The sequence below is a fragment of the Hoplias malabaricus genome, chromosome Y (assembly GCF_029633855.1).
Source record: "Hoplias malabaricus isolate fHopMal1 chromosome Y, fHopMal1.hap1, whole genome shotgun sequence".
Classification (NCBI taxonomy): domain Eukaryota; kingdom Metazoa; phylum Chordata; class Actinopteri; order Characiformes; family Erythrinidae; genus Hoplias; species Hoplias malabaricus.
This window is the reverse complement of record NC_089820.1, coordinates 63,421,503-63,447,653: the sequence shown is the minus strand read 5'-3', so window position 1 is coordinate 63,447,653 and position 26,151 is coordinate 63,421,503. Positions and strand designations below refer to the sequence as shown.

Sequence of the window (26,151 nt, the reverse complement as noted above, 5' to 3'; positions counted from 1 at the left end):
CATAAATAAATGAAGGGGGGGGGTCTTCTACACAGTATTGTGTAAGAAATAAATAATTGACAGCAATTTTCCCTCTAGATTTTGAAGACAGCATCCTAAATCCAATGGGACACCATCCCATTGTTTCTCCTGATATCTGAAAAAGGTAATTGGCTGGTGCAGGTTACAGGTTTATTGACTGACCCTGTTTCCTCGGTGGGACCCACAGTCTGATGTAGGGCGTTCCCACAGAAGCATTTGTCCATGTTGTAGCATGTGACCGAATAATACAACAAAAAGTATCAGTTCACCTTCTCATGAAGGATATCGAGGGTCACTGTAGTTCACAGCCTGTGTTTTGCCATTTTTTCTTTTGCAGTTCAAACAGGGCCAGTATGTGTCTGTAAACGCTTACTCTACATTCTCACAACGATACAAAACGATTTTTGATATTTACTAAATATTAAATTTTAAACCATATTTTTTTAAGGAGATCAACCACAATAGACAAGATAAATAAAGGTATTTCTTCCTTTAATGGTTCAATATATTACATCTGCATAAAATATTTGGCAAGCCCATTCTCTGAATATCGGATCTTGTATTAAATAAAATAAAAAATGCACTTGGTTTCAGTGTGAGGCAGTTGGCATATACACAGCAAGTGCACTTGAGGACTATTCACAGTTTAAAAAAAACGCCTTGTGCTTAGCAAACAGGCTTGTGCTGAGAGCAGTGGCCATGGCGACGGGGCTGCTTGGGTTTGGTATGGAAGCTTGGACTCAGTGAACCGTCACTTTTCTTCGTTTATTCAGTTTTGGGTTTTCCAGGCTCCGACTGGAGGGGGGCTGCCGGCTCTGGCTCCTCCAGCAGAGCCAGCTTTCGCTCCCTCTCCTTCACCAGCTGAATGCCACTGTAGGTCACTAACAGCACTGAGAGGGTGGAGAAGGGGAAGCCTGAGGGAGAAACAAAAGCAAACACAGCTGGTTTTAGAAGGGGACAATGTTTAGCTCTTGTCCAGAATCACGGCTAACAGTCTCAGGAAAAGACACATCACTTAATTAGATTCAGCAACTGATTAGCAGCCAAACTGGTCTATGTTTTAATGCTTTGCTGCTCAGCGAGGGTTACAGGAGTTATGTTGACCATTAAAAAAGTAGGAAACAATAATTATGAAAGTGATGCTTTTGCATCGTTTATTATAAAGTACGACTCATGAAATGAAGAATCGATTTACTTTGTAGTCCCTGAAGGAAGCAGTTTATGTTCAACAGAGTGAGGTCCCCAGATGGAGGAAGCCATATTTAAAATGTGTTTTGTGTACAGACTCTGTGGCACATCCCGGCCAAGAGGTGTCAGTATAGTGGCTGTTTCATAACATTACAAAGAATCCTTTAGTAAAAGTTTGTCATTGCTTCCTCAATTCTTTAAATAATTCTATATTCGTTTGCAGTTGTCACTTACCTTTGAAAAGCAGTCTCTTGGCAACAAGCTTCGCGAAATCCAGACTGTTCAGGGCAAGGACGTTATAAAGGACGATCTGCCAGAAGTTGACAGCATTGAACAGTCCCCTGATACGACGAGACATTGCCTCTGACATGAGACCCTTTGAAAGTAAGTATAAGAACAGTATAATGTCATATGTCCCTGTTGATTTTATTGCATTATTTTATGGACATAACATGAAAACTCCAGTTGTCAATTTTTAGATGTCAGAGTTTCAAGAATAATCAGACCAATAGGAAGGGTCTAAATTAGTTTGAACTTAAATAGATATTTAGGATCATCTTTGCCTTTTTCTGTTTGGTTGTTCCTTTATTGCAGTCAGAAGCTTTATTCTTAGTAGCCCAAAGGTGGTCTTAAAGCGTCTTCTAGTCCAGCTCCTTACCAAATCTCCACTCTGTCTGTCATTAAGGATTAAGAAGTACTTGATTGACAAGCTTTAAAATCCAGAGTCTCCCTGACTCTTACCTCTACAGTAGACAGAGGTGGAAAAGAGAAGAGCTTAGCCACCCACAGCTCAAAGTTCAGGCCGAAGCAGTTGAAGAAAGACCAAATGTAGACCAGCTCACAGGGTCCGAGCCACAGAGTCGTCACACAAAAGGTGCAGATTGTCGCAACCAGCTCCCTGAAGATCCCATCATGGTTTTTTCCGATGTAGTCATAGACATACCTTCAGAGTACATAGAAGATGATCGCTTTAAGACCGGTTGATATCTGAGCTACAAGCATGAGCAATGCTCACAAAATCTTGGCCCAGATCAGATCCAAACTAGATTGTAATTGATTCCAACTGTGATTTTTAAATATAAATATACGGTATATATACAGAGTTTGAAATCTCCAGCTGCCTATTAAACCAAATGAAATTATCCAAATTAATGCAGTATTAACTTCTAATTTTGTTCCAAACAACTCTGAAATAGTGATAGTAAAGTAGGATACTCCAAGCAGCTACCTGTTGTTGATATACAGTACTCTGTGTTAAGTTAGCACTACTCACTTGCACAACCAGTCATTAATTCCTCTGTCAAAGTGCCTGTAAGATGGAAACAACGCAAAAGGCGATTAAGTAAAGATAACTTTACTGTGCTATAAAACGTTAAATATAATGTGAATACTTACGTTTCGGCAAAGACATAGAGCATGGTGATACATTTAGGGGGCTGGGGAGGGTCCAAGTGATCAAGTCGAGACACAATGTTGATAACACCAAACATGACCGCTGATTTCACCCAGTCATACACTAGGTTGGAGTAGGCCAAACCAGCTGGAAACATCACAAAGACAGGCCTTTATTTAGTCCAGCACCAAAAAAGTGTGTACTGCTGAGGTGCGTGTACTAATATCTATGGAATGTACAACAGTGTCAATGTTGGAAGTTAAAAATGTTGGTACAGACCCAAAGCCCAGTCAGAGAGGTTTTTCACCAGATTCATGTCACTGGGGATGGTCAAGATGTACAGGTAATGGAAGAACACATCTACCACCAAGATGGCTCCAAGGTGCACCAAAGCATGGATGATTATGTTCCACATTTCTCTGGGCTTGCGAGTCAAGTTAGGGTCATTAGCCTAAAAAACAAGAACTTAGTATTATGTTTCTACAGAGACTGATGTTATTAGACCTTTAGAAATAGAAGCTTGAACACTCTCCTTCACAGTGGGGTGAACACACCTGTACATGGAATCGGTCAAAAGTCATGATGGGTCCGAAGAAGAAGAAGGGGAGGTAGAAGTTGTACTTGATCAAATCCATGAAGGTGTAGTTTCCGTCCTTCTTCTCACAGTTCTCCAGGGCAAAACTCATACAGCGCATGATTGAAAACCCACACCCTCCATAGAAGAGGATATCTTGAAGATCAAAAGTGCCAGTAACAAAACCAGCCTAGAACCCACCACAAGAAATATCAAAGATTAGGGATCCTACTCAGCTTTAGAGTAACGCTACATAATATTTTTATCTACAATTACAGCTTGAAAATGATTGCCATGCTCCACTGACCTGTAATTAGCAGAACAGGGCCCCTGTCATTGCCACTCTGGGCTTAGCACTGCAGAAATTGCTCTGTGAAACTTTTGGAGGAGGGTAGGGACTATGTACCTTATAGTGCCCTTTTTGCTGACTGTATACACTAAGTTACTAATACTTATAAGCCATAAACCAGGAATCTACGGGGTTGATTATTAGTTTAATCACTGACCTGCCAAGAGACAAAGGGTTCCATCTTAAATGTGGCCAGACTGGTGAGTCCAGCCACGAAACAGAGCCACTTCCTCTTGATCAGGGCCACGCTGTAGAGGACGATGCAGTGGGAGAGGATGAGAGAGATGTATGTCCAGCCCATAATGATGAGCACAGTCAAACAGCCATAGAGCATGTAGATCAGAGACCTGTGCTGTGGATCAGGATGTGGAAGGTTATGGCCTTAGAAAAGCAACAGGAGTAGAACAAAGTGCAGCTGAGTATTTTTTATATTGAGTGTCCAGAGACATCCTGATGAAGGTGTGACCATGGAAGAGGGTTACAACATCATTAAAACAATACAATGAAAGGGAATTCAAGTAAAGGTACAAATTGTGGACCCAGTCAGTGGAACTTAGAAAAGCAATTTTTAGTATATAGGCCCTTTAATCAGCATGCAGTTATAAGGACAGTATCCCCCATAGGAATGTTACCTTATATCCATCTATACCAGTCTTCAGAGGAAGCAGAAAACACAAAATAAGAACTCATGTAACACTAGAGTGAGACCTGAGATGTTTTTGATTTTTCCAGCCATCACAATCTACATTTGCACAAGAGATGGATACGAAAGCTAATGCAATCTTAAAACTCATGCATTTTTAATACGTATTGATGTTACAGCATCACGCTATTGGGATGGCTCTCGAGAACAATGTCAGGACACATACCCACCTTGGGAGAAATCATGGAGCAGATTTTGGCAAAGATCACATGACCAGAGAGGGCAAACAGGATGTGGTTGCGGAAGGTAGTGAACCACATCGCCCATTCAAAGTCAGCCGCATCCTTGAGAGAGACAATCGATTAGTGCTCTGTTAAGAATCATGAAGTACACGGATCATCAAATATGTATGTTCTATGCCCAAAGGTATTCAGACAGACCTTTCAATGAATGGATACAGCAACTGTAATAATCTCTGTGAAAAAGCAATGCTAATAGAATCCGATGCTCTGAAGCAGCCGCATGAGACTAAGTTCTCCAAGCCTAACTTAAAGTGCCAGCTAGAGGGTTATTATACCCCCAGCTCTGGGCTGTAGAGCAGATGAACTGGAGTTCCAATTTCTACTCTCTGGATCTGTGATATCAGAACTAGACAGCACTAGTACTGTCTGAATGCAAGCAAATCCACACAAGTCTAGTGTCAAGGTGAAAGCCTTCATCGTGTATCTACCATCTCAGAGGGTAAAAAAAAGTGCAAGCTTTGGATATATATATAGATTACTTCCGTGATATAAATAAAATGGAGCATTTCCTTCAACAAAACCACTAAACAAGTTGGTTTTTATATCCCTATATGCTTATATATATATATATATATATATATATAGTGAGCCACATCGCACATTCAAAGTTAGCCACATCCTTGAGAGAGACAATCAATATATATATATATATTTACCATTTTTCTTCCAAAGTAGTGCCATCCTGGTTTCACACTCTCCTTAAAGGTCTTCCGGTTTACATTTTCTACAGATCAAAAGATCAGTTATTAGTACTTCAGATTTATAGATAAAAAGATAACACTGTATTGTACATATGTGACCGTAACTGTTTAATACATACATTGACATCCACATACAAATACACCAGTTTACTGTGATGACAAACACATATGCCACATGTTCTTGTGTAACAGGACATTCCTAATTTGTTCAATTTCCATAAAACAGTCCTCTATCCTTGAATAACTTGTGCTTAATGGTCGTGTTGAATGGAAATTAAATTGATAGAGGGTTGTCTCTCAGTTTTGCACATTACTGTAACTACTTTTGTAAAATAACTAGGACACCAGGACAATTGTTGTACACTGTAATCCAGAGCATCGGAGCTATTTCAGGAAGATCTCATTTGGTATTTTGGAATACAAATAATAAGGGATTACATAATACGTGTCACTGCATAGCGGTGCTGGTGGTGAGCGTTTTTGTGAGTGGGTGGTAGGTGTCCAAAAAAACATTGGAGAATTTATGCCCCAGATTCCTGACTCAGAATATCTGAAATATCTCATTTTTATTTTATGTAAGACTTTGATTGCAAATGGCTTTCTTTTCTCCTGCTGCAATTGACTGAAGATTAACAGATTTTAAAATATATTCTAATTATTTATAGCAAATTCCATTCTCCTAAACGTGTGAAAATGAGAGAAATAGTTCAGAAGCACCAGTGGGACAACATTAATTGGGTCTTTTCCTTAAGGAATTACACAGCTAGTCTAATCCTCTCTCCACGTGTTAATAATACACAACCTCCAGGAATAAAATACGCCTCTGTGTTAATCATATTTTTGTTTTTTCTCAAAAAGATGTCCTGACTTACCACTGGATGCCTCTATGATCCAGCTGCCTGCCCACAGAAGAGCCAGGCCAAGCACGGCACTGTAGAGGTAGAGCTCAGTCCTAGGGAGAGCTGTCTTGATCCCCATGGTCAAAATTTAGCACCAAATTTCGAGGGGGAACTGTAAGAGACCAAAGAGACCATATTCCTGATGAATATCCAAGCTAGGTCTACGTTATCTGTAAGGTATGAATACAGAATTGACCATGTCATGACTGGTTAGCAAAGCTAGCTTCCCAAGCTTTAACATTTAGATAGAAATGAGTTTTGTGAGGTTTTGGCAACTCCAGATAATCAGTGAGCTATGAAAGAGTGATTGTATTTAGTTAAAATTATTCATTATTTTCATCAATTTGTTTTTAGATGTAATATTGTGTGTATTAGCTGGTAGCAAATGCTAATAATGCTCCATATTAATTTTTTAGTTTCTGATACTTGCAAATTCATTCATTCATTATCTGTAACCCTTATCCAGTTCAGGGTCGTGGTGGGTCCAGAGCCTACCTGGAATCATTGGGCGCAAGGTGGGAATACACCCTGGAGGGGGCGCCAGTCCTTCACAGGGCAACACACACACACCTTCACCCACACACTCACACCTACGGACACTTTTGAGTCACCAATCCACCTACCAATGTGTGTTTTTGGACCGTGGGAGGAAACCGGAGCACCCGGAGGAAACCCACGCAGACACAGGGAGAACACACCACACTCCTCACAGACAGTCACCCAGAGGAAACCCACACAGACACAGAGAGAACACACCACACTCCTCACAGACAGTCACCCGGAGGAAACCCACGCGGACACAGGGAGAACACACCACACTCCTCTCAGACAGTCACCCGGAGAAAACCCACGCAGACACAGGGAGAACACACCACACTCCTCACAGACAGTCACACGGAGCGGGAATCAAACCCACAACCTCCAGGTCCCTTGAGCTGTGTGACTGTGACACTACCTGCTGCACCACTGTGCCACCCTGATACTTGCAAATGCAAGTCAAAAATCTTTGTGTAGGAAAAATATTATTAATCCATTTTTACCTGACATCCTACCATCTTCAAAGCCAAATGTGTTAACAGCCAATGCAAATGTTCCCACCAAAACCCACACCCCAAAATTAATTTAATATAGATAGGCTTGTGTGGTGCTGATTATTTTGTTGTGCAGGACTTTAAGGACACACTGTCCACCTTTCTATCAACACACTGATACTTCTGCTTGACTAACTGAAATACTGATAGAAATTAATCAGTCAGAAAAGCTATTAACCTAATGAAGCTTTAACCAGTATTTATCCAGATTAAACCCTTCTTTAAAGTTGATCTATTTATAATGCTACCACGAATAGCTCATAAAAGCAGCTGCATTTTCACTTTAGGATGATTTAAGTAAACAATGTTAGCTCAGAAATGTGCATTTAGAAATGTACAATAAGTTGCTCATTAATTATACAGTAAATACAGGCATCTTCAGCCATTTTGGACTGTGTGTGTGTGTGTGTGTGTTAAAAATGCACTAGAATATAATCCATATCCACACTTTATATATATATTTGTTTTTATACTTTCCCCTGAGGTCCAGATTACTGTGATAAATACATGAAAATAAGTTCTGTTCTGATTGGCTGCCATTTATTGCACCATGTTTAAAAAGCGGTGGGCTGTAAAACATACATCACTCTGAGGGGTGGAGCTACTCCTGTAGGTAGATCTATGTAAATAAATGTAATATACAGACTGTGGAGCGGAATGGATTAAATAAACTGTTAGCATTTAATTTCAAAATTGTTCTTAAAATAATAAGAAATTTCCTTTCCATTTTTACTTGCTCCTTTAACCCTTTCATACCCAACACATAAAGTTGGATAAGAAATAAAGGCAACAAAGCTTGTCATAACTGATCTAAAGTGAAATTAGATTGTAATTAGATTTATTTTATTACAGAAACAGACACGTGTGTGACCCAAAGACTTGATTAAAGTGATAAAAACATATGATATATTTGATTTGACTAAACAAACTAACTAAAAGAACATATAAAACAAAGGTACCCGTTCAGAATAGATGCAAAGTCAATGGTTAAGCAAAAACAAAAGGTGAAAGGTGAATCAAAACCTCATTTCCAAAGAAGCCCAGTCAATAGGCCATTAAACCCCAATGGACTGTAAAGGCTAAAGAGTTAGTGACTTAAATGGGAGTGCCTTGGTTCACAGCTCCTCAGAAAGAGCACTGTCAGCTGCTCTGCACAACCTCTTCCTATTTTAGCTACAGTGCGGGGCATCTGCTGTGCTATGTGATCTCCAGCAGCAGATAATTCAGAAGAAACCCCTATAAAGTCAGCATTAATCAAACTGTCCCAACAGCGGTGAGGTTATGGACAAGAGAAGAGAAGCGCTTATGTCGTTATAAGGCTAATTAATACAGGGATGCATTACTACACTCTAAGTGAAGATGAGCTTTGAGATACTGACCTTAGGTCCACTTTTCTGAGGAGGCTGAGTAGTTTTGGAGAGTAGATTTTGACCCCCACAAAAAAAAGGGGGGAAAAAAGGAAAGAAAAAGGTGGGGGGGGATCAATGTTGGGCTTGTCCTAATACATCCGTGCTGATTGTACAGTGGGTATGTGCAGTGGCTGGTGTGGATGTTGTGAACTGCGAAGTGGTGGGGGGGAGTGTGGTGGTGGTGAGGGGGGGAGTATATTTAGCTCTTTTTTCACTCCAGTACTGCAGTAAAGGGGGGAGGGTCCAGCGCTGTCTGTCACTGAACTGCTGCAGCTAAATGTAAAACAAAACCTGATAGGTGCCTGGCTTTCTGAATGTATTAAGAGACCCACATAACAAGACCCATTCCTGTTTTAAATGTAAGAGTTTAGTGCAGTGTTTAAACACTGTTAAAGTTTTGTTGGATGTAGTTTGCGGTGTTCTATATCTTTTGTCTCTGGCTTTTTCCTTAAGGCACTGGTACTAGGTCAAAGGCCTTTCACAGTGGGTCAAGGCGGCTTTTAATTGATTCTCTGAACATACAGTTGCTCAATTGATACATGTTATGATAATAGACCCTGTTTACTGAGTCTACTCAATGCTAGTCATGACCCTAGAGCTACACACCCTACACTGATCAGCCACATGTTTAAAACATCTGATTGGATGAAGTGAATAACATTGATTACATGGTTACGGTGAAATATATGTTGTCTCTACATACAGCTCACTGTGTGTGTGTGTGTGTGTGTGTGTTGCCATATATATATATCCAGCATAATGATTATAGAAACATGAAAAATCTGCTCTGTGCTCCGTGGTGATGACAGGAACCAGAGAGTGGAGAATTTAATATCTCTAAGAGCCAGGCAGAAATGTATTACATGAAATTGTTATTAATATGCAGCCAGAGAAAGAGGTGCAGGCTCTGTGTTTTTTATAAATTGTGTCTGTTGTAGACTTTGTGATGCCTGGTTCTTATCACCACCATTGTGAAGAAATGAGACTCTGAACATCAGAACAAGTGGAATTACATTTTTTTTCCTCATAATCCAACAGTGGAAGAGTGAAAATTTTGAAACTTTGGAGAAGATTCCCTTTAAAGTTAGGGTTAAATTGCACATGGCATAATATTCTAAAACAAATAGGACACAAACATGTCTTTGAGAATGTTTTCTAGCTGAACTCCGTGAGTTTAAATCCATAGTTATTGAGTGTGCTGTAATAAACGTGCAATGACTATATTTGAACGCATGAGGGCGCTACATCTGAACTACAGCTCAAACTGTACAGAGAGGGAAACCCCCATCAGAACAAGCAGATTACACTGATATATTTGAACTTATTGTAGATCATCTTTACCTACAAACACTACATTTATATACTGAAATTGTGCTTTTATTTGTAGATTTCTATCCTAAAACGTACAACGCTCTTTTCACTTTCACCGTTTTTGTCTCCAGATTAAGCATGGTCTCAGTAGTTATACATTTTATAGAAACAAATATATCGATACATGTTTATACACTTTAAAGATCTCACAAAAGACACGGCATACAAAGCAGTTATTTTAAAGGATCAATGATGTTTATTATGGACTACCAGTTTTTTCTTTATAATATATATCCATCATCTGTAACCCTTATCCAGTTCAGGGTCGCGGTGGGTGCCTGGAATCACTGGGCGCAAGGTGAGAATAAACCCGGAGGAAACCCATGCAGACACAGGGAGAACACACCACACTCCTCACAGACAGTCACCCCGAGGAAACCCACGCAGACACAGGGAGAACACACCACACTCCTCACAGACAGTCACCCCGAGGAAACCCACGCAGACACAGAGAGAACACACCACACTCCTCACAGACAGTCACCCCGAGGAAACCCACGCAGACACAGGGAGAACACACCACACTCCTCACAGACAGTCACCCGGAGGAAACCCACGCAGACACAGAGAGAACACACCACACTCCTCACAGACAGTCACCCGGAGGAAACCCATGCAGACACAGAGAGAACACACCACACTCCTCACAGACAGTCACCCGGAGGAAACCCACGCAGACACAGAGAGAACACACCACACTCCTCACAGACAGTCACCCGGAGCGGGAATCGAACCCACAACCTCCAGGTCCCTGGAGCTGTGTGACAGTGACGCTACCCGCTGCACCACCGTGTATTATTTATAATACATATTTCTACAGATTTAAAATGTACCAGTCCATACAGTCCAAATATGGAAGCTCATATGTAATATTGGAGTATTTTTATTCAGCTGCGCCATTCACACCCAAATTATTGCTTAAAACCAATGAAAGGTTCGCCGAGGGTCATAAAAGTCTTTGTAAGCGATGATATTGACCATGCTTTTATTTTTAATATGAAGAGGAGGAGGTGGTTGTGGTTATGGGGAGGAGAACGGCTGAGTCTAAAATGGCCTCTGACGCCCTACTTAGTGCGCGACATAGGAATTCAGGAGGCTTGCTCCTGCTCACGGACAGTGGATACGGAGCCCCGGTAGTGACATCCATTCAAAATAATATTAAGTCTTGTGTACGACTTAATAATGCTTCTGAATAACTTATTAATCACCAGATACTGAAAGCGGTGAACAACTAATGTAGGGTGACCAGACGTCCTCTTTTACCCGGACATGTTCTCTTTTTTAGACTTGAAAAATGTCCGGGCGGAATTTCACAAACGGCCGGGATTTTGTTTTTCTAGAGCTTACATAGAACTTCGAGAAGTTTCGTTCACAAACTAGTCCCGCCCTCCCCTACTCCGATTGGTTCGCTTGAGTGAGAAGGGGGCGTGGTGAAGTAGCCAAAAATCTTCTGATTGGACGGTCTGACTGTAGAGCTACCTTTATTGGTCGATAACCTTCTCTGTAAACATTTAATTGGTCAGTTTTGCACGTCAGTAGTCGTCCACCCCCCCCATTTTCATTCATTGTCTGTAACCGCTTATCCAGTTCAGGGTCGCGGTGACCTACGGACACCTACGAGCGTGTGTTTTTAGACTGTGGGACAGACAGTCACCCGGAGCGGGAATCGAACCCACAACCTCCAAGTCCCTGGAGCTGTGTGACACTACCCAGACCCAGACTACTTTAGAATGAGACGCCGTACTTAAAATCAAATGAGAGAGAAAAAAGATAATTTGCATGTATTACACCTGTTTAATTTTAAAAGAGTTAGAAAATGGTTAGGAGGGAACTGAGTTTTACTGTCATTAGTATACAAAACAACAAAATATCTGGGATAATACATAAGCAATACCCCCAACTTAATAAACCTAGGTAAAGAGGTATTTAAATGTATTTTTCCTACAAATTAAAATGTCATTCCCGCGCCTCGTTAAGTCGTTCACTGGCCTTGTGAAGCTGTCCCTGAGCATTATTATTTCACACGTCTTAATTATATTATTGGGCGAATTCACCCGTAGGGCTCCGTAAGCAGATATTGCGTCTGCAAATAGTTCATACTAGGAAAACAGAGGCTTTGTTTGGTTGTAGAAGCCAACACTTCGTGGCTTACAAGGCGCACTATCTAGGGAGCGTGACGCGGATTGGGACACAGCCCAGGCGCCCTGGCTCAATGCTATCTATCTGGTGAATTTGAAACGCTCGCCGCCACCATATTGGAAGGAGAATACAGAAAACAGACATTTGGCTTCAAAACACGGGCTTTTTTTTTAAGACAAACTAACCTCGTACTATTGTATGATATCGGATACTCCTCGCTACGTTTGTGTTTTATTGATTTGGGCGCGTTAACTTCACACCGAGGGGTTTGGTTTCCTCAGCCACTATTTACCGCTGCTTTTATAGTTTTAACAACTAACGTTAACGTTACAGCCCTAAGTTAGCTTAGCCAGCTGCGCGAACAGCGCCTGGGCGAATAAGTGTGTTTTGTTTTCAGCTTTTAGGAAACGGTTTAGAGGGATATTTGGACCTAGAAAACGAGTATGTGCAGAGCTAGGTTCGGTGCTAAAAATACTGCGAGGTTTAAGAGATAGTGAGGGACGAAAGCTGGACACATCGGGTTTCTGAAGCTAGTCAGTGATAGCCTGGTAAACCTGGCTCGGCTGGGGCTCCATGCGAGGAGGTGCGAGAATAATAACAGTAAAAGAATTTATCATTTTAGAAACGTTTAATTCTTTTATCCTCGGTCTGTTTCGGGTACAGTTAATTATCCTCCGCTTTTTTCGCCTCTACACCCGAGCTCGTCTCTCGCTGCTGGGAAAGAACAAGGAAAACCTTCCCCGTTTTCCATGGACAACACGTCCATAATAACGCAAGTTACGAATCCAAAGGAGGAGGAGATCCTATCGTCAAACCCTGAAAAAGGTAAGTTGTGTTTGTTTAGAGTTACAGTGCAAATTTTTACATGTTTTTAAGCCTGTTTTTTGGGGTTGAGAAGCTCCGAGTGAATCACGTTGCGTGTATTTACAGTTATCTGTATAGAACAAAACTAGGACCATGTCCCTGTCAATAATATACAATACACAATACTGTCCTGTCTTCTTGTTACAATTAAAATAATAGTAGTGTGTGTGTGTGTGTGTGTGTGTATATATATATATATATATATATATAAATGATTGTATGTTTAGGTGCCATTTTGTTTGTTTTAATGTTTTTCTGCTAGCATAGTGATAAAATTAATTAATGTTTAAATTGCTTCTTTGCTTTGAAACAGTCTCTCTCTCTCTCTCTCTCTCTCTCTCTCTCTATGAACTTCCATTACCTTTTACTCGCTATGTTACTGCTGCATATAACTGTGTTCCTCTTCCTCTATCCGGCACCAAACCGTTCTGTTATACAGCCCAATATTCTAATAATGCTTATTCCCCTGAGACACACAATTCTGCATATTCTGTACTTTTTCACGTGGCTAAATGCTGTCACCCTGCCATCTGTTGCACAGTCATCATCTATGTGTGTAGCATATGTAATTCACCCTAACACATCCCCAGGCGACACTTTAACTGGACCGTATTCAAGCTCTCATTCAAAGACTTTGTACGTACTATTGCCATAACTGTGAAAATGGCACAAACACAGACCGCTCTATATCACTGAAAACCACTTATACCTACTTGGTATATTTCATATGTCTAGCTTTGATAGATTTGTGGGAATGTGGGAGTGATATGTCATTCAATTTCCAGGTTTAATTTGTTTCTTTGAACTAAGGTGTCAAAGAAAAACCAAAATGATCTGTTTGTATTATCTTCATGAGACGGTTCTCCCGTTTACATTCGTTGGTGAACAAACAGCAATGTCTAGAATACTTTATGTAACTTTATTATGGTTTTACAACAGTGGTTAATTAAGCAACCTTCTTTAGTCAGAGATTCATAACTGAAGTTCAAAGGCTCCCACAGTATTTAAAGTGTCCACACTTAGGCGTTATTAAAACTTCTCTTTACAAGAGACTCTTTTTTTTTTTTTAATTGGTGTTAGAGTTTGTAGGTAGTCTCTAGAGTGAGCGAGTGCACAAAGTCCATTACTTGATATCCAATCACGCAGGTGGGTGTTACATAATTTTTATGCGCTGTGACTGGAGGTAGCAATGTGATGTTTAGGGCTTGTCTTGTGATTGGTCGACTGGTCATAACCGTGTCATTTATTTAGGCTTGGATTTTGGACTAGTGCCTATAAAGAAAAGCGAATCGTAGGCCTGGGTTGTTGGTTTTTTCTGTTTTAAACTTAGGTGAAAGGGCAGATGACCATAAAGGACGAGAAAGCTCTTACCCACTTGTTAATGTTTTGAACTATGGAAAAAGTGAAAAGACATACCATATTGTTCATGCAGAGAAAGACGCATTTCCCCTTGTTCTTCCTCTTTACCCTGATGTTATGTGTCCAGAGATTTGTTTCAGTTGTAAGGTCTAAAACAGGATGCTGCACCTTGCGTAAATCTCTGGCTGTTTATGGTAAGCTGTCTTGAGTGAAAAATAACCCAGGGATGCCAGCATTTTTGCCCTGTTACTGCAGTGAGTCAGTTTGAGATGCCCTCTGTCCTCCTTGCTGACCAAATTGGGCCCTGAGTGCTTCCAGGTTTTTACCCTTTTGACCTCTGGCTTTGGAGGATGGAGACTCTCTAGCAGCTGCTTTTGTGTTTAGAAATTATTTAGGCTTGAAAATGTGGTAATGCTGCTAATAAGCTTTGTGGAAAGTTGCTACAGAGTTTATAGCATTTATTATTTATCAGACAATGGCTGGACCTCTATTACTACTGTTCAATAGACTCCAGATAGAGTTCAGTACAGAGTGGTGTTTAAATTAGGCTCCAGATTGATATCTTACAAACCTGTCATGATTTGTTTAAATGACACTGACACTGATCACTCTTCAGGTTGGTAACATAAAGTGGCCCCTACAGAAAGGTTGGAAACACTTAAACCATTTTACATTTGTTTACATACCTTCAAGATGGGGGGGCTTTCCATAAAGCAGGATTTCTCAGTCAGACCGATAAATCAAGCCCAAAGTGGAGCACTGTCCTGTAAGAATGCACCCCAGCTCTTTTTCTTTTGGTCAGGCTTGACTTTGGGCTTAATGTGTGTGGCCTTTTTTTGTGAGAAAGTATTTACATATTGAAGAGCTGGACGATACGGAGAGAACACTTTATATTGGTATTGATATAACACTTTATATATAAAGTGTTATATCATATATAACACTTTATATATGATAAACAAGTACACCAATATCAACAACATCTACTGAGGTCAAAAGTAAATGCAGAAACTTGAGTTCTGTAAACCTCTGATTTGTGATAGCAGCTGATTTAAGGTATTTAACCACTGGATGGTTTTTAAACACTGCATTTTGGCAAACCGTCAATACTCTCCAGTTCTGTTTTAGAATGCCTTATATTTAAAGAGGTTTGTACAGCTAGAGATATCAAAGAGTGTGTATTAGGGGGTCCTAAGCTATACATTTTTTTTTCTTTTTCTCCCAGCTGTTAAGTGGGCTTGCCATCATGGAAATTATTCATGATGATCGCAGACGTGATAGTAATAATAATAATAATAGCCAAACCTGTTCATACGTTGTCATGGCCCTGTATGTAAAACCATTTATTTAAACAAAAAAATGAATATGACTTTTTTTTATTAGATATGTAGAGATATTTCACTCCAAAATGTGGTACTTTGGTCTGAATTGCATTGAAGAACTTCAGCACTGAGCTAAGGGGCAGGAGAGGAATGCGGTCATCCTATTGGCTGTGGGGTTTATCTGGAACCTCCTTCTTTTGTACCAGCCCCCCTCCCCTCCCTTCCCCTCTCCCCTGCTTTCCCTCCATTCCTCCTCTTAGCATTCGCATACTCTGTCTGCTCCATGCCACCACAAGATTCGTCACTCGAGCTCCGGAAAGAAACAAAATATTTGCGCACCCTTAAAATGGAGCTGCAGGCATCAGCCAATGTGTGCTGGGCACCATAGTGGACAAGGTGGAGTCAGGAAGTAAGAGGGTCCAGTTTCTTTTTTTTTTTTTTCCTTTTTTTTTTTTTCTTCCCCCCTCTATATTTAAAGGCCATTCTCTCTCTGGTGACCTCAGTGTCGCCGTTTAGCGCATTTGCTGTGGCTTTGGTATGGCCAGAGATTATTATTAGTGTGAGATTTAAAGAGCAGTGACTTTGATGGCATCTCACTGTCTGCTCCTTTGCACTGTGGTGTCAGTCTGTTCTTAGCCTGTTAATACTGTTCCAAAGGAAAATACTCCTATGTTTTACACAGGGGTAGAGTATCAAAGAATGTCATAACCATAATATTGTATTACTTTAATATTTACGTTTGCTGAGGACTCGGTTGGAACTGAAAAAAAAAAAAGCCACCAGTAATGCCCTAACATTTCTGTCAAAACTATGGAAACCCTGATTTATATTCAGCTTTTGAAACTCCCTGCACTAAATCCAGTTAAATCACCCAGTCAGTGTTTTTGGACTCTAACACTATCCATGATTTACAGAGAGGAACATCTCATCAATGGTTATAACTGATAAAACTGAAGCTGCGTTATTGGATTTCTTTATTCCTGAAGGCAAATTAACCTCTCATGTTATCAAGTGTCACTCAGCTTAATGATTTGTGGCTTCAATTTCACACCCTAGACATGATACTAAAATATAATGTAACCTCATTCTCTGTGTGTGTGTGTGTGTTCTCACACGTGTGTATTTACATGAGAAACATAAAACCTTCTTAAATTTGAATGGAAGTCAATAAACAGCTTATATTCCAAGCATAATTTTGGAGCATTTCTATTGGTCCATTTATCATGAAATGTTCACACTGTGTGAATGACAGCTTTTGTGAACAGATAATGTTGTAAACCAAAAATCTAAAAATATTGACAATTTCTTATTCTTTGGACAGCAACGATAGATATGTTTGCATTGCATATTTGGCCTTCCATTAAATTTGAAGAAGCATGAAGGGCTTAGCACTGTATTTATGCTAGCACTCATCCATCACTACAGTTATCCTTTTTATATATTTTTAAAATAATAATTCACAAAGGCCTTCTGAAAGTTTTTACAGTGTATCTTTTACAGGATTCAGTGAAATCTTGGGTAGTTCTGTAGCACAGATTTTCTATGATTTGAATATCATTTCATAGCTACAATTTATAAAAAGTGCTCGTGTTCTTGTTCCTGACTTGTACCACCTAGCCTCTTGAGAGAAGGGTTTTTTATTTTGTAAAGCAGAGCTCTTTAAAATAAAAACATAGCTACACAGCCTGTCTTTTAACATGTTTTTTGGCCTTTTTTGGACCAGTTTCGCTGTCCAGCAACAGCATAAAAAAGAAGAATCGTCGGAGTCTCTTCAGCTCCTTCTTCTGCTGCTTGCGGAACTATGATGCTGATCCTCCTGCCACAACCAACAACAACACCAGCCCTCTCCCTCCACCTGTGGAGGAGAATGGAGCGCCACCTAAGGTCAGCAAATCACAGACAGCCTACATCGGCTTTTAATCATTTTTTAAATAACATTTGTGTTATTCTCTGAGACACTTTTAATGCCGCCCTAAAGGACTGTATCCACAGTGTACAGGCTGTCTGACCTTGTTTATGTTCAGTTTGTCTGTTTCGCCTCAAATGTCTTCATTTCCACCTCATTGTTACCTTTCTAGACTGGTACACATGCACTATGTTTATATCACCTCACACTTTCCTGTTTATGTGTCTCTGTCTTCATCTCTCCTGGTGTGTCGTGGCCCAGTGTGAGCAGGCTGAGGTCATCCCTGTTCCCAGTGTATGTATTACCACTTTCCTCCTGCTTGTGATTTTTTTTTGCATGCAGAGTGAAGAGAGAGAAGCCAATCAGAGCCATGTTTCTGAACTGGGCTCTGCTACTAAGGCACTTGCACCAACCTCTTCATGTTGGCCTTGGATTTAAGTGCCACATTACCTTTCCAACATTGCTGGGCTGACTGGGGTGTTTCATGTGTCAAGACTTTTTAAAACACAGGCATAGGCCATGTGCCCTCAAGTACCTACCGTTCAGAGGAACAAAATAAACACTAGTGCTGTAGTAAACCTTTAGAGTTGAAATTGAGAATGGCATCACAGAAAACTCCAGAAATCTGAGTGCATACTGTCAGGGTAAAGGGCTTTTTCCAGAAACAATTCTGGAGGACTCACACATTCTGTTCCTCTCGTTTAGTTAGCCTTCTCCAGTTTACATAGTCTTGACTGAGGTACTAAAAGTATTACAGTTTGTTTAGAATGCTAGGAGTTTTCATCTGAGCAGGTCCAATCTAGAGCTGTAGAATTAAGACATTGTAAACATGAATAAAAACGTCTCAATTCATTCACAGATTCCTAAGAGTCTGGGTTATGACAGCATTTCTTTCGACTTTGTGTATGTTCACCATGAGCTGTGTTCATGCACCTCTAGGACAGGTTCATTAGTGCACTCAGATTTACTTTGCTTAAAAGATTAGTTTGATTCATCCACTTAAAAAAGACAAGGATTATAGATTAGGTTAGCACAACAACATAAGCTTCTGTACTCTGACAACAGTGCTTCGGTGTCCTGCAAGGGAAACTAGTCATCATCACTTGCTTTTGAGATCAGTTTGACTCACCTCGTGTTCGGTTGAACAGCTAATTTCTGCATTATTTCTCCTTAATTCCTTTTCTCTTCCCTTTTTGAGCAATTGGTGGCAGTGGACTGAAAAAGTGCCTTGAATGCATTCCTTTTTAACATTTTAACATCCTTAAGCTACTGCTGCTCACTTTGTGCAGTTTCTCAGCCGTCCTCCCCCTCTCTTGATAGCATCTTGGTTTCGATCACGCTCATCCTCCCTGTGCTCTCTTTCTCCAGCCTCCAGAGAAATACCTCCTCCCCGAGGTGAACATCAACGACTACGGCAAGAAGTGTGTTGTAATAGACTTGGACGAGACTCTGGTGCACAGTTCATTTAAGGTAGGCAAGTTAATAAACGGGCACTGCTGTATCACCATGGATTTCTCTCCAGTAATGCAGCAACATAATCACTGTGTAGGCTGTGTAAGGACCGCACATACACTAAAAAACCCTGCTGAAAGGACTAGTGAAGTGCAGCTTGGTTTTAACGGGATGGTGCTTATGACCCCACCGTGACTGTTTGAATCAGCTCTATATGCACATGGATTTGAGTGGTCACTGCTTTTATTTCTGCCGTACTGGAAGAAGATTTGGAGAGCATCACCAATTCAGCAGCTTTCTATGTTTGTGTGGTCTGAGCATTAGCATCAGGGTTCGAAAGGGGCCTGTAGCCTAACGGCCCTCTTGTTCCGATTAAATTTGTCCAGGTTTGGCATAATCCTCCTCTTCTAATCCAGTTTTAGTGCTGTTGAAAAAGGGCGAGAAAGAGGCTGATGCGCCTAAACAATCCCAGATGTTATACGAAGAGATCCCTCAGTGAGACTAAATCATACGTCAAAAACTAGCCAACAAAAAGGCTTCCTGTAAATTAGACAGTTTAAAAGTTTATTGTACTTTCTCTGCAGTTTTAATGAGCAAAAATGTAATGCACTTTTAGATTACTAGTAATAATCACATTATTATCACAATTATTATTTCCTTTGTAAGTTCATTGATGCCACCTGGTGTTCAATTTTAAAAATGTTGGTATGGTAGGTTTATTTCGGTTATAATTTGTCTGTTATATGTGTATATATACTCTAACAGGCTTTTTTTTTTAATGTAGAATATCGTGCATTTGTCATAACAGCCATAACATATTTGTTTCTGCACTCACTGTCCATTCTCTCAGCTCCACTGACATACAGGGGTTAGACAATGAAAGTGAAACACCTGTGATTGTAGTGTGGGAGGTGTCAGGGCTAAACTGGAGCAGCCTGGTGGACAATCTTCATTAACTACACACTGCACCAGTAAGACCAGGTGCATCCAATGGTTCAAACACTGTGTCCTGAAGGCGGTGCCGTGTATCAGGACAACAACGCACCAACACACACAGCGAGACTGGTGAAAGACTGGTTTGATGAACATGAAAGTGAAGTTGAACATCTCCCATGGCCTGCACAGTCACCAGATCTAAATATTATTGAGCCACTTTGGGGTGTTTTGGAGGAGCGAGTCAGGAAACGTTTTCCTCCACCAGCATCACGTAGAGACCTGGCCACTATCCTGCAAGAAGAATGGCTTCAAATCCCTCTGACCACTGTGCAGGACTTGTGTATGTCATTCCCAAGACCAACTGACGCTGTATCGGCCGCAAAAGGAGGCCCTACACAACACTGATAACTTACTGTGGTCTAAAACCAGGTGTTTCACTTTCATTGTCCAACCCCTGTATGTGTTATGGGTGTAAGTATGATACAATACTATAATTTTGTTGTGCAACTAATATAGATATGTGTTTTGTTTGTATCCAAACAGCCCATTAGCAATGCTGACTTCATCGTTCCTGTGGAAATAGATGGCACTGTACATCAGGTACTGCAGTCTCAGTGACTTCCTTTCCTGATTATAACGCAGTACAATCTCCTTTAATAAATCATATTACATTTATGAGAATTGCTTCTTTTCAGACCTCTGTGGTGAGTTATTTATTTTGCTTTTTAAGAGGTGATTATGGTTGTTACCTTGTTCAAGTAATCCAGGATAGGCTGTGTCTGTCCTGATTGGCCTATTCATGATTACTTGCACTGGGTGGCAGCTTTGTGTCTTCAAAACATACTGCTCTTATTTGTTTATTGTATATTTTTATAGGTCTGTAGTTCAGTGAAGCAGGCCTTATGACCAGTTAACTTGAGGCTTTGTTTGGCCTAACTGAGGTTTCTTTTTCATAAACTGTTTTAGATCAGTTAGGGAGGACATTTGAGCAATCAGGGCCTCACCTCTGAGGGAGGTGGACATTCCCAGGCCTTTTTGGTTTTATTCATGTATTAAAAATGTGAAGTTACAGATTAGCAGTGATGTCATTAATTCCTGTACTGTGATGTACTTATTCTTTGTGTTCGTTTCACTCATGTTTCACACTTTGGACAGTTTGTCATTCGTTTCTGAGCTGGGAAAAAAGGTTGACAGCCTTTAACACGAATGGTTGTGAACGCCTCTGTGTTTCAGGTGTATGTCCTGAAGAGGCCGCACGTGGACGAGTTCCTGCAGAAGATGGGAGAGCTGTTTGAGTGTGTGCTTTTCACAGCAAGTCTAGCCAAGGTTGGACAGCTTCACCAACTCTAAATGCTGCCATTTTCAGAACCAGGGGGGTTTCATGTGATAGGCTTATAATGTAAACACTACTCTTGCTTTGACCCTTGGCACACTTACTATGTACACACCGCTTCCTAATTTTGGCCACCACTAATGGCTTAAGTTTAAACACACAGTGGTCTCATGGGTCGGTTCGTGTTAAACTTGACCTTGCTCAGTTTATTTGTGTCTTTAATTAATTTTATTTAGTCTTCAGATTATTTCTTAACCCACTAAAAAGTTGTAAAGCAGTAAAACCTTTGACTGTGTCAGGGCTTGTTGATTTGTGATGCTTGTTTGTAGCATGCCTGAAGGCTTGTGAATGGGTTGTGAACTATTTTGCTCTCCTCCTAATATCTGACACACCCCTCTCTGTCTCTGTGTGGCCAGCGTTTTTTTTTAGCTGCTAATGCATGGGTAAGTGTCTCTATTGCCACCACAACTCCATGCACCGGTAGCATTAGCCCACAGAGCTGTAGCTACAGACGCTGCCAGCTTCACCTATTTTAAAAGTTTTAGTTGGGACGCTTTGCAGGCCATCGTGAAGTTTCCTTTGTTGCTGTGAACACACACAATGTCTCAGACGCTGCTTTTTTTGTCTTGTTAGTTGTACACGGCACAGTAGCTGTTAAGAGCCATGGCTGATTGTTCTAGAATAGTCTGCGTTTCCTAGCTGCTTTGGTTTTTTAGGATGCCCTAGCGTGCAATTCTGAAGTCTGATAGACACAGAACTTAAGTGGCTGAATGCTTTTTAACACCTTAAGCACCTTTCTGAGGTATTTATCTTATATTTATTATTAATCAGGTAAGTCCCCAAAATGTCAAACCTGTGTTTGTGGAATACCTGCATGTCCTCTGTGGTTCCTTGTAGAATTGTTTTTATTTTTTTTTGTAGATGGACTGTGTAAGAACTTAAAGTTATTTAGTTTCATCTGGCAATAGTGTCATTGTTTTCTTGCTTGTGAGAAGCAAATGGAAGATGTTTTCACCGCTGTTACCACTTCTGTTAATTTAACAGTGTTTAGTACCAAACCACAATGTTACTGTAACACACTGAAGTTCTGACTGTTCTGCTGCAGTACGCTGACCCCGTGGCTGACCTTCTGGACCAGTGGGGAGTTTTCCGGGCACGCCTCTTCCGGGAATCCTGCGTGTTCCACAGAGGAAACTATGTCAAAGACCTCAGCCGACTCGGGAGGGATTTGCACAATGTCATCATAGTGGACAACTCCCCAGCTTCCTACATCTTCCACCCCGAGAATGCTGTGAGCCTCGTTTTACCTTTTGCAAACACACCCTCCGTAGTGTCACTTCCGATGAGACGGCCAATGACGAGCCTTTGTTATTTCAATGATCTACATCTAGTAAATAGAAGGTTTCTCAGTAGTTTGTCCTTTAATACACCTAAATGGAAATAACCAGGGGGTGTCTTCTCCTCCACAGGTTCCTGTGCAGTCGTGGTTTGACGACATGAACGACACCGAACTGTTGGACCTGCTCCCATTCTTTGAAGGACTGAGCAAAGAAGAGAATGTGTACGACGTTCTGCAGAACCTCAGAGCCAGGTAGCAAGCTGAACTTCCCAGCCTTAAGGGGGCGCAGTGGAGTGCTCAGGCAGAAGGCAATGGGTCCCTTTCTCCCGTCCCCTGCTTTCCCAGACTTCACTTAACAGCAGCCCGCTGCTCACTACAAAGGAACAGCAGCCTCCAGGGAGACCCAGACAGTGTGATGAAAACTCCACTACACATGGACCTTTACTGTTCAAGAGACCCAGATTTGGCTCTCCTGTTAAGTGCTTAATAATAAACCAAAAAAAAACCAACTCCTGCTTTTTTTCCCCCTCATGTAATGGGAGACTCTAAGCGCAGATCTTTGGGTTGTTGCTATGCAGGCAGGCTCTGTAACCTGTAGACGTTTAAAAAGGACTGTGGGCTTTGTTTTTCTTCGCTTACCCAACCAAGTGCCTTTTTTGAATGTCATTTTTAAAGGGGAACGGGATATGTTTTTGTACACGGCATATTTCCAGAGAATCTTTTCCAGAATTATACTCTTTAAAATGGGAGGCGAGTCAGAAACGATGGCCAGAGCGGGGATTTTAATAATTTTTTTTTTCTAATATTTTCTTGTGATTTCTTTTATTTTTCTTCTTCCTCCTTCAGCTTGTGCCATCATTATAGAAATGGTCTTTATCTTTAACTCTTTGTAGACGTGTATATTTGTTTGTGTTATAAGAGCAAAGGAATGCATTTGCACTTATGTTAATCTTACACTATATTGAGATTCTTTTTTTTTTTTTTTTTTCTGTTTCAAAGATGATGAGCAACAATCTCAGACTGCAGATTGTACTGTGCCAACAGGTGGTTGTTTCCAGCAGCTCATTTTTACACAATTCACTTGCTGAGGCTCGACATCAGCGTGTGGGTCCATTTTACCAGGTAACTGAGAGCATTGAAATGTAGGGTATATATCAGTCCTGTGATGGTATGGCACACATCTGGTCGTTTCAGTGTTCACCCAGAGATTCACCAAAATAATTTAGGCACCATGACGTGGAGGCCCTGTCCCCTTTAATTTAACTTAAAGGGGAACGTCCGTTTGGGATGCACAATTGCAGATGTATCCGTTTTAATTTTTTTAGACGTTTCTTTTCCCAACTTAGTTGATTGGTATGGGATTTGCTATGATTTTAGGTTTTTAACTTGCTTAGAATCTGCAGCCTGCTGCTAAATGCGGTGGATTCCAGTACATCACAGACACCAAAGCAGATGGAGAAGCATGTGTTTTGGGCGTTATAGAGCTGACCAAGCCCTTCAAGGCCAGAGTGTGCAGTTCATTACCATGGGCTCATGTGTCCAGAACACTTGAGGAATGAGGGGCCATTCAGAGTAGAGCTGAACCAAGATATCTGATTGCAGATTTTTCAAGTCAGTATTTTAGCTGTGTTATAAGCATGGGAGTATTTTTCTATCGGTTGAAGTGGAGGCCTTTTTTTGGCCAAGGGCAATGCGTACGTATTTTCTGGCTTGAAGCTTAAAAGCGTGCCGGTCTGCCACCTAGTTGCAGCTTTGTTGACATGACATTGCATGGATGTTTGATTCGTTCACAGACTTTTTAGAAACTCCAGTTGTCCAGCTGCAGGATGTTGTTCAAAGTGCACTCCTTGAAGCTGCAACTTTGATACAAAAGCGATGAATCTTTCAGTGTATTGAAGCATTAGCTCTTGCTGAACCCTAGATTCCAGGTCAGTGCAGCACTTAGATGGAATTTGGTTTTGAAAGGGTGGTTTACTTTTTATTTGTTTGTTTATTTTTTCTTTGTTTTTTTGGCTCTGGGTGCTGTTGCTGGCAGCGCTGTCTGTGTGGAGCCTCCCTCACCACGGTGCCTAGGAGAGGAGCAGCCTCGGCTTTATCGAAAAGAACGCCGCAGAGCACGCAATAACCTCTCTCTCTCTCTCTCTTCCTCTACACCACACTTCTTCACTCTATGACTCGTCTGTGTTTATTTCTGTCTCTTTATTTCCCTCAGATAATTTGTCCCTTGTTGCGCTACCTCTCTCCATCCTTGTCTAACCTCTGCAACCAATGCAAGAGAGTATTTCATTGTTTTCATTATGATAATCTGTCAGTATTTGGTTTGAAATGTTAAACATCTATATAATCCTGCTGCTGTTGTTTCTTCTAGTTTCGGCTCCGTGCAGCTCCTTGTGTGGTTTCTGGTTTCGAATCTCACTCTTAGATAATCATGTTAGAGTCTGAGGAGAGTATACTTTTTTTTCCCACAGTTGTGTAGTTCACCTTTTTTAATGTTCAGTGAACAGTCACAGTTGGAGCACGTGTTGGTGTTGGCCATGGATGTTCTGTTGTTCTTCCAGCAGATATTTTCACTAACAATTACAGGCACAGTTACTTGTCCTGACATTACTTGTGTTATCGCAAAGCATTACTTCCAAATGGGGTTTTGTCTTTTAAATTTATATGTTTTTTTTCTTTATGCTTATTTGAAAAGCCATGTAGATGTGTTGACAGGTTGAAAGAGTTCACTGCAGCTTGAAACCGGTGACAAGGGGCTGTGCTGGGCCATATTTGCAGTATGTTTCAAGGTGATATGATACATGGTTTGTGGCAACATTTTCTTCCAGACTATGACGTTATATTAAAGCACCTTTTTAAGAAAACATGACTTTACCTCTTGATTCAACTTTCATAAAGAATTTTTTACATTGACTGTGGTACATTAAAACGCAGCATGTATGAGTGGTGAATGTGGGGATATAAAAATGATTTTATTTCAAAGAAGTATTGTCATTACCTCAAAATTCTAAAGCGCATGTCTCCCCCTTGTGGCCACACATGCCAACTGCACCCTTAATCGTTTGCCTGACGACTCAGGTTTCGGGTTTTAAAGGCTAAACACCAGCTCTATGAAAGTGTCAAATAAATAAATACAGTGGAGTTTGAGTTCCTAACTTGTGTTTATTGATAGTTATTTCTTACTAATTGAAGGAATAAGGTTTAAAAGACCGTTGGTCCCGTCACAATAGAAACTCTAATAGGCGTCTTGCCTGTGACGTAGATGGTGGACAACACTCTAGAAGCTGCACTTAATTTAATGCAAAATGAGGAAAAGGTGTGTTGTTTCTGGCTGCAATCATTCAATGTACAGTGGGACATCTGTGAACAAATGGCCCAAAGATCCCAAAATATCCAGAAAATGGACTAAATCTGTCCACTTTAAACGGACACTTTGGAAAGGACCCTCCGCTCACTCCGTTATCTGTAGCTCATTTCACTGGCGCTGTTCCAACAATATGGGCATGTAAGGACACCAACGAAAGGTGTTCAAGAGCCTCTGTAACATGGAGGTAAACAGGGTA

At 40.8% G+C, this 26,151-nt stretch overlaps 2 protein-coding genes across 3 annotated transcripts; one reads left to right on the top strand and one right to left on the bottom strand.

The window, feature by feature from the left end:
- Positions 1-621: 621 nt before the first annotated feature.
- Positions 622-6,152, bottom strand: LOC136679579 (protein-cysteine N-palmitoyltransferase HHAT-like protein). The gene is made up of 12 exons (XM_066658189.1): positions 6,044-6,152; positions 5,127-5,194; positions 4,389-4,512; positions 4,158-4,168; positions 3,683-3,877; positions 3,157-3,366; positions 2,882-3,053; positions 2,605-2,749; positions 2,483-2,518; positions 1,951-2,152; positions 1,444-1,585; positions 622-935 (listed from the first exon to the last, which is right to left on the bottom strand). Exons 1-12 carry the CDS (start codon positions 6,147-6,149, stop codon positions 787-789), a joined length of 1,560 nt encoding a protein of 519 aa, XP_066514286.1. The 5' UTR covers positions 6,150-6,152; the 3' UTR covers positions 622-786.
- A 6,045-nt stretch (positions 6,153-12,197) lies between these two features.
- Positions 12,198-25,435, top strand: LOC136679231 (CTD small phosphatase-like protein). 2 transcript variants are annotated; one of them, XM_066657643.1, is made up of 9 exons: positions 12,198-12,905; positions 17,349-17,509; positions 17,793-17,825; positions 18,900-19,001; positions 20,463-20,519; positions 21,153-21,245; positions 22,358-22,543; positions 22,722-22,843; positions 23,591-25,435. In XM_066657643.1, the coding sequence occupies exons 1-9, from the start codon at positions 12,830-12,832 to the stop codon at positions 23,592-23,594; spliced, it is 834 nt and encodes a 277-aa protein (XP_066513740.1). In that variant the 5' UTR covers positions 12,198-12,829; the 3' UTR covers positions 23,595-25,435. The 2 variants fall into 2 exon arrangements, with proteins under 2 accessions (XP_066513740.1, XP_066513742.1); XM_066657645.1 differs by lacking the exon at positions 17,793-17,825 and having other exon boundaries at positions 22,722-25,435.
- Positions 25,436-26,151: the final 716 nt, after the last annotated feature.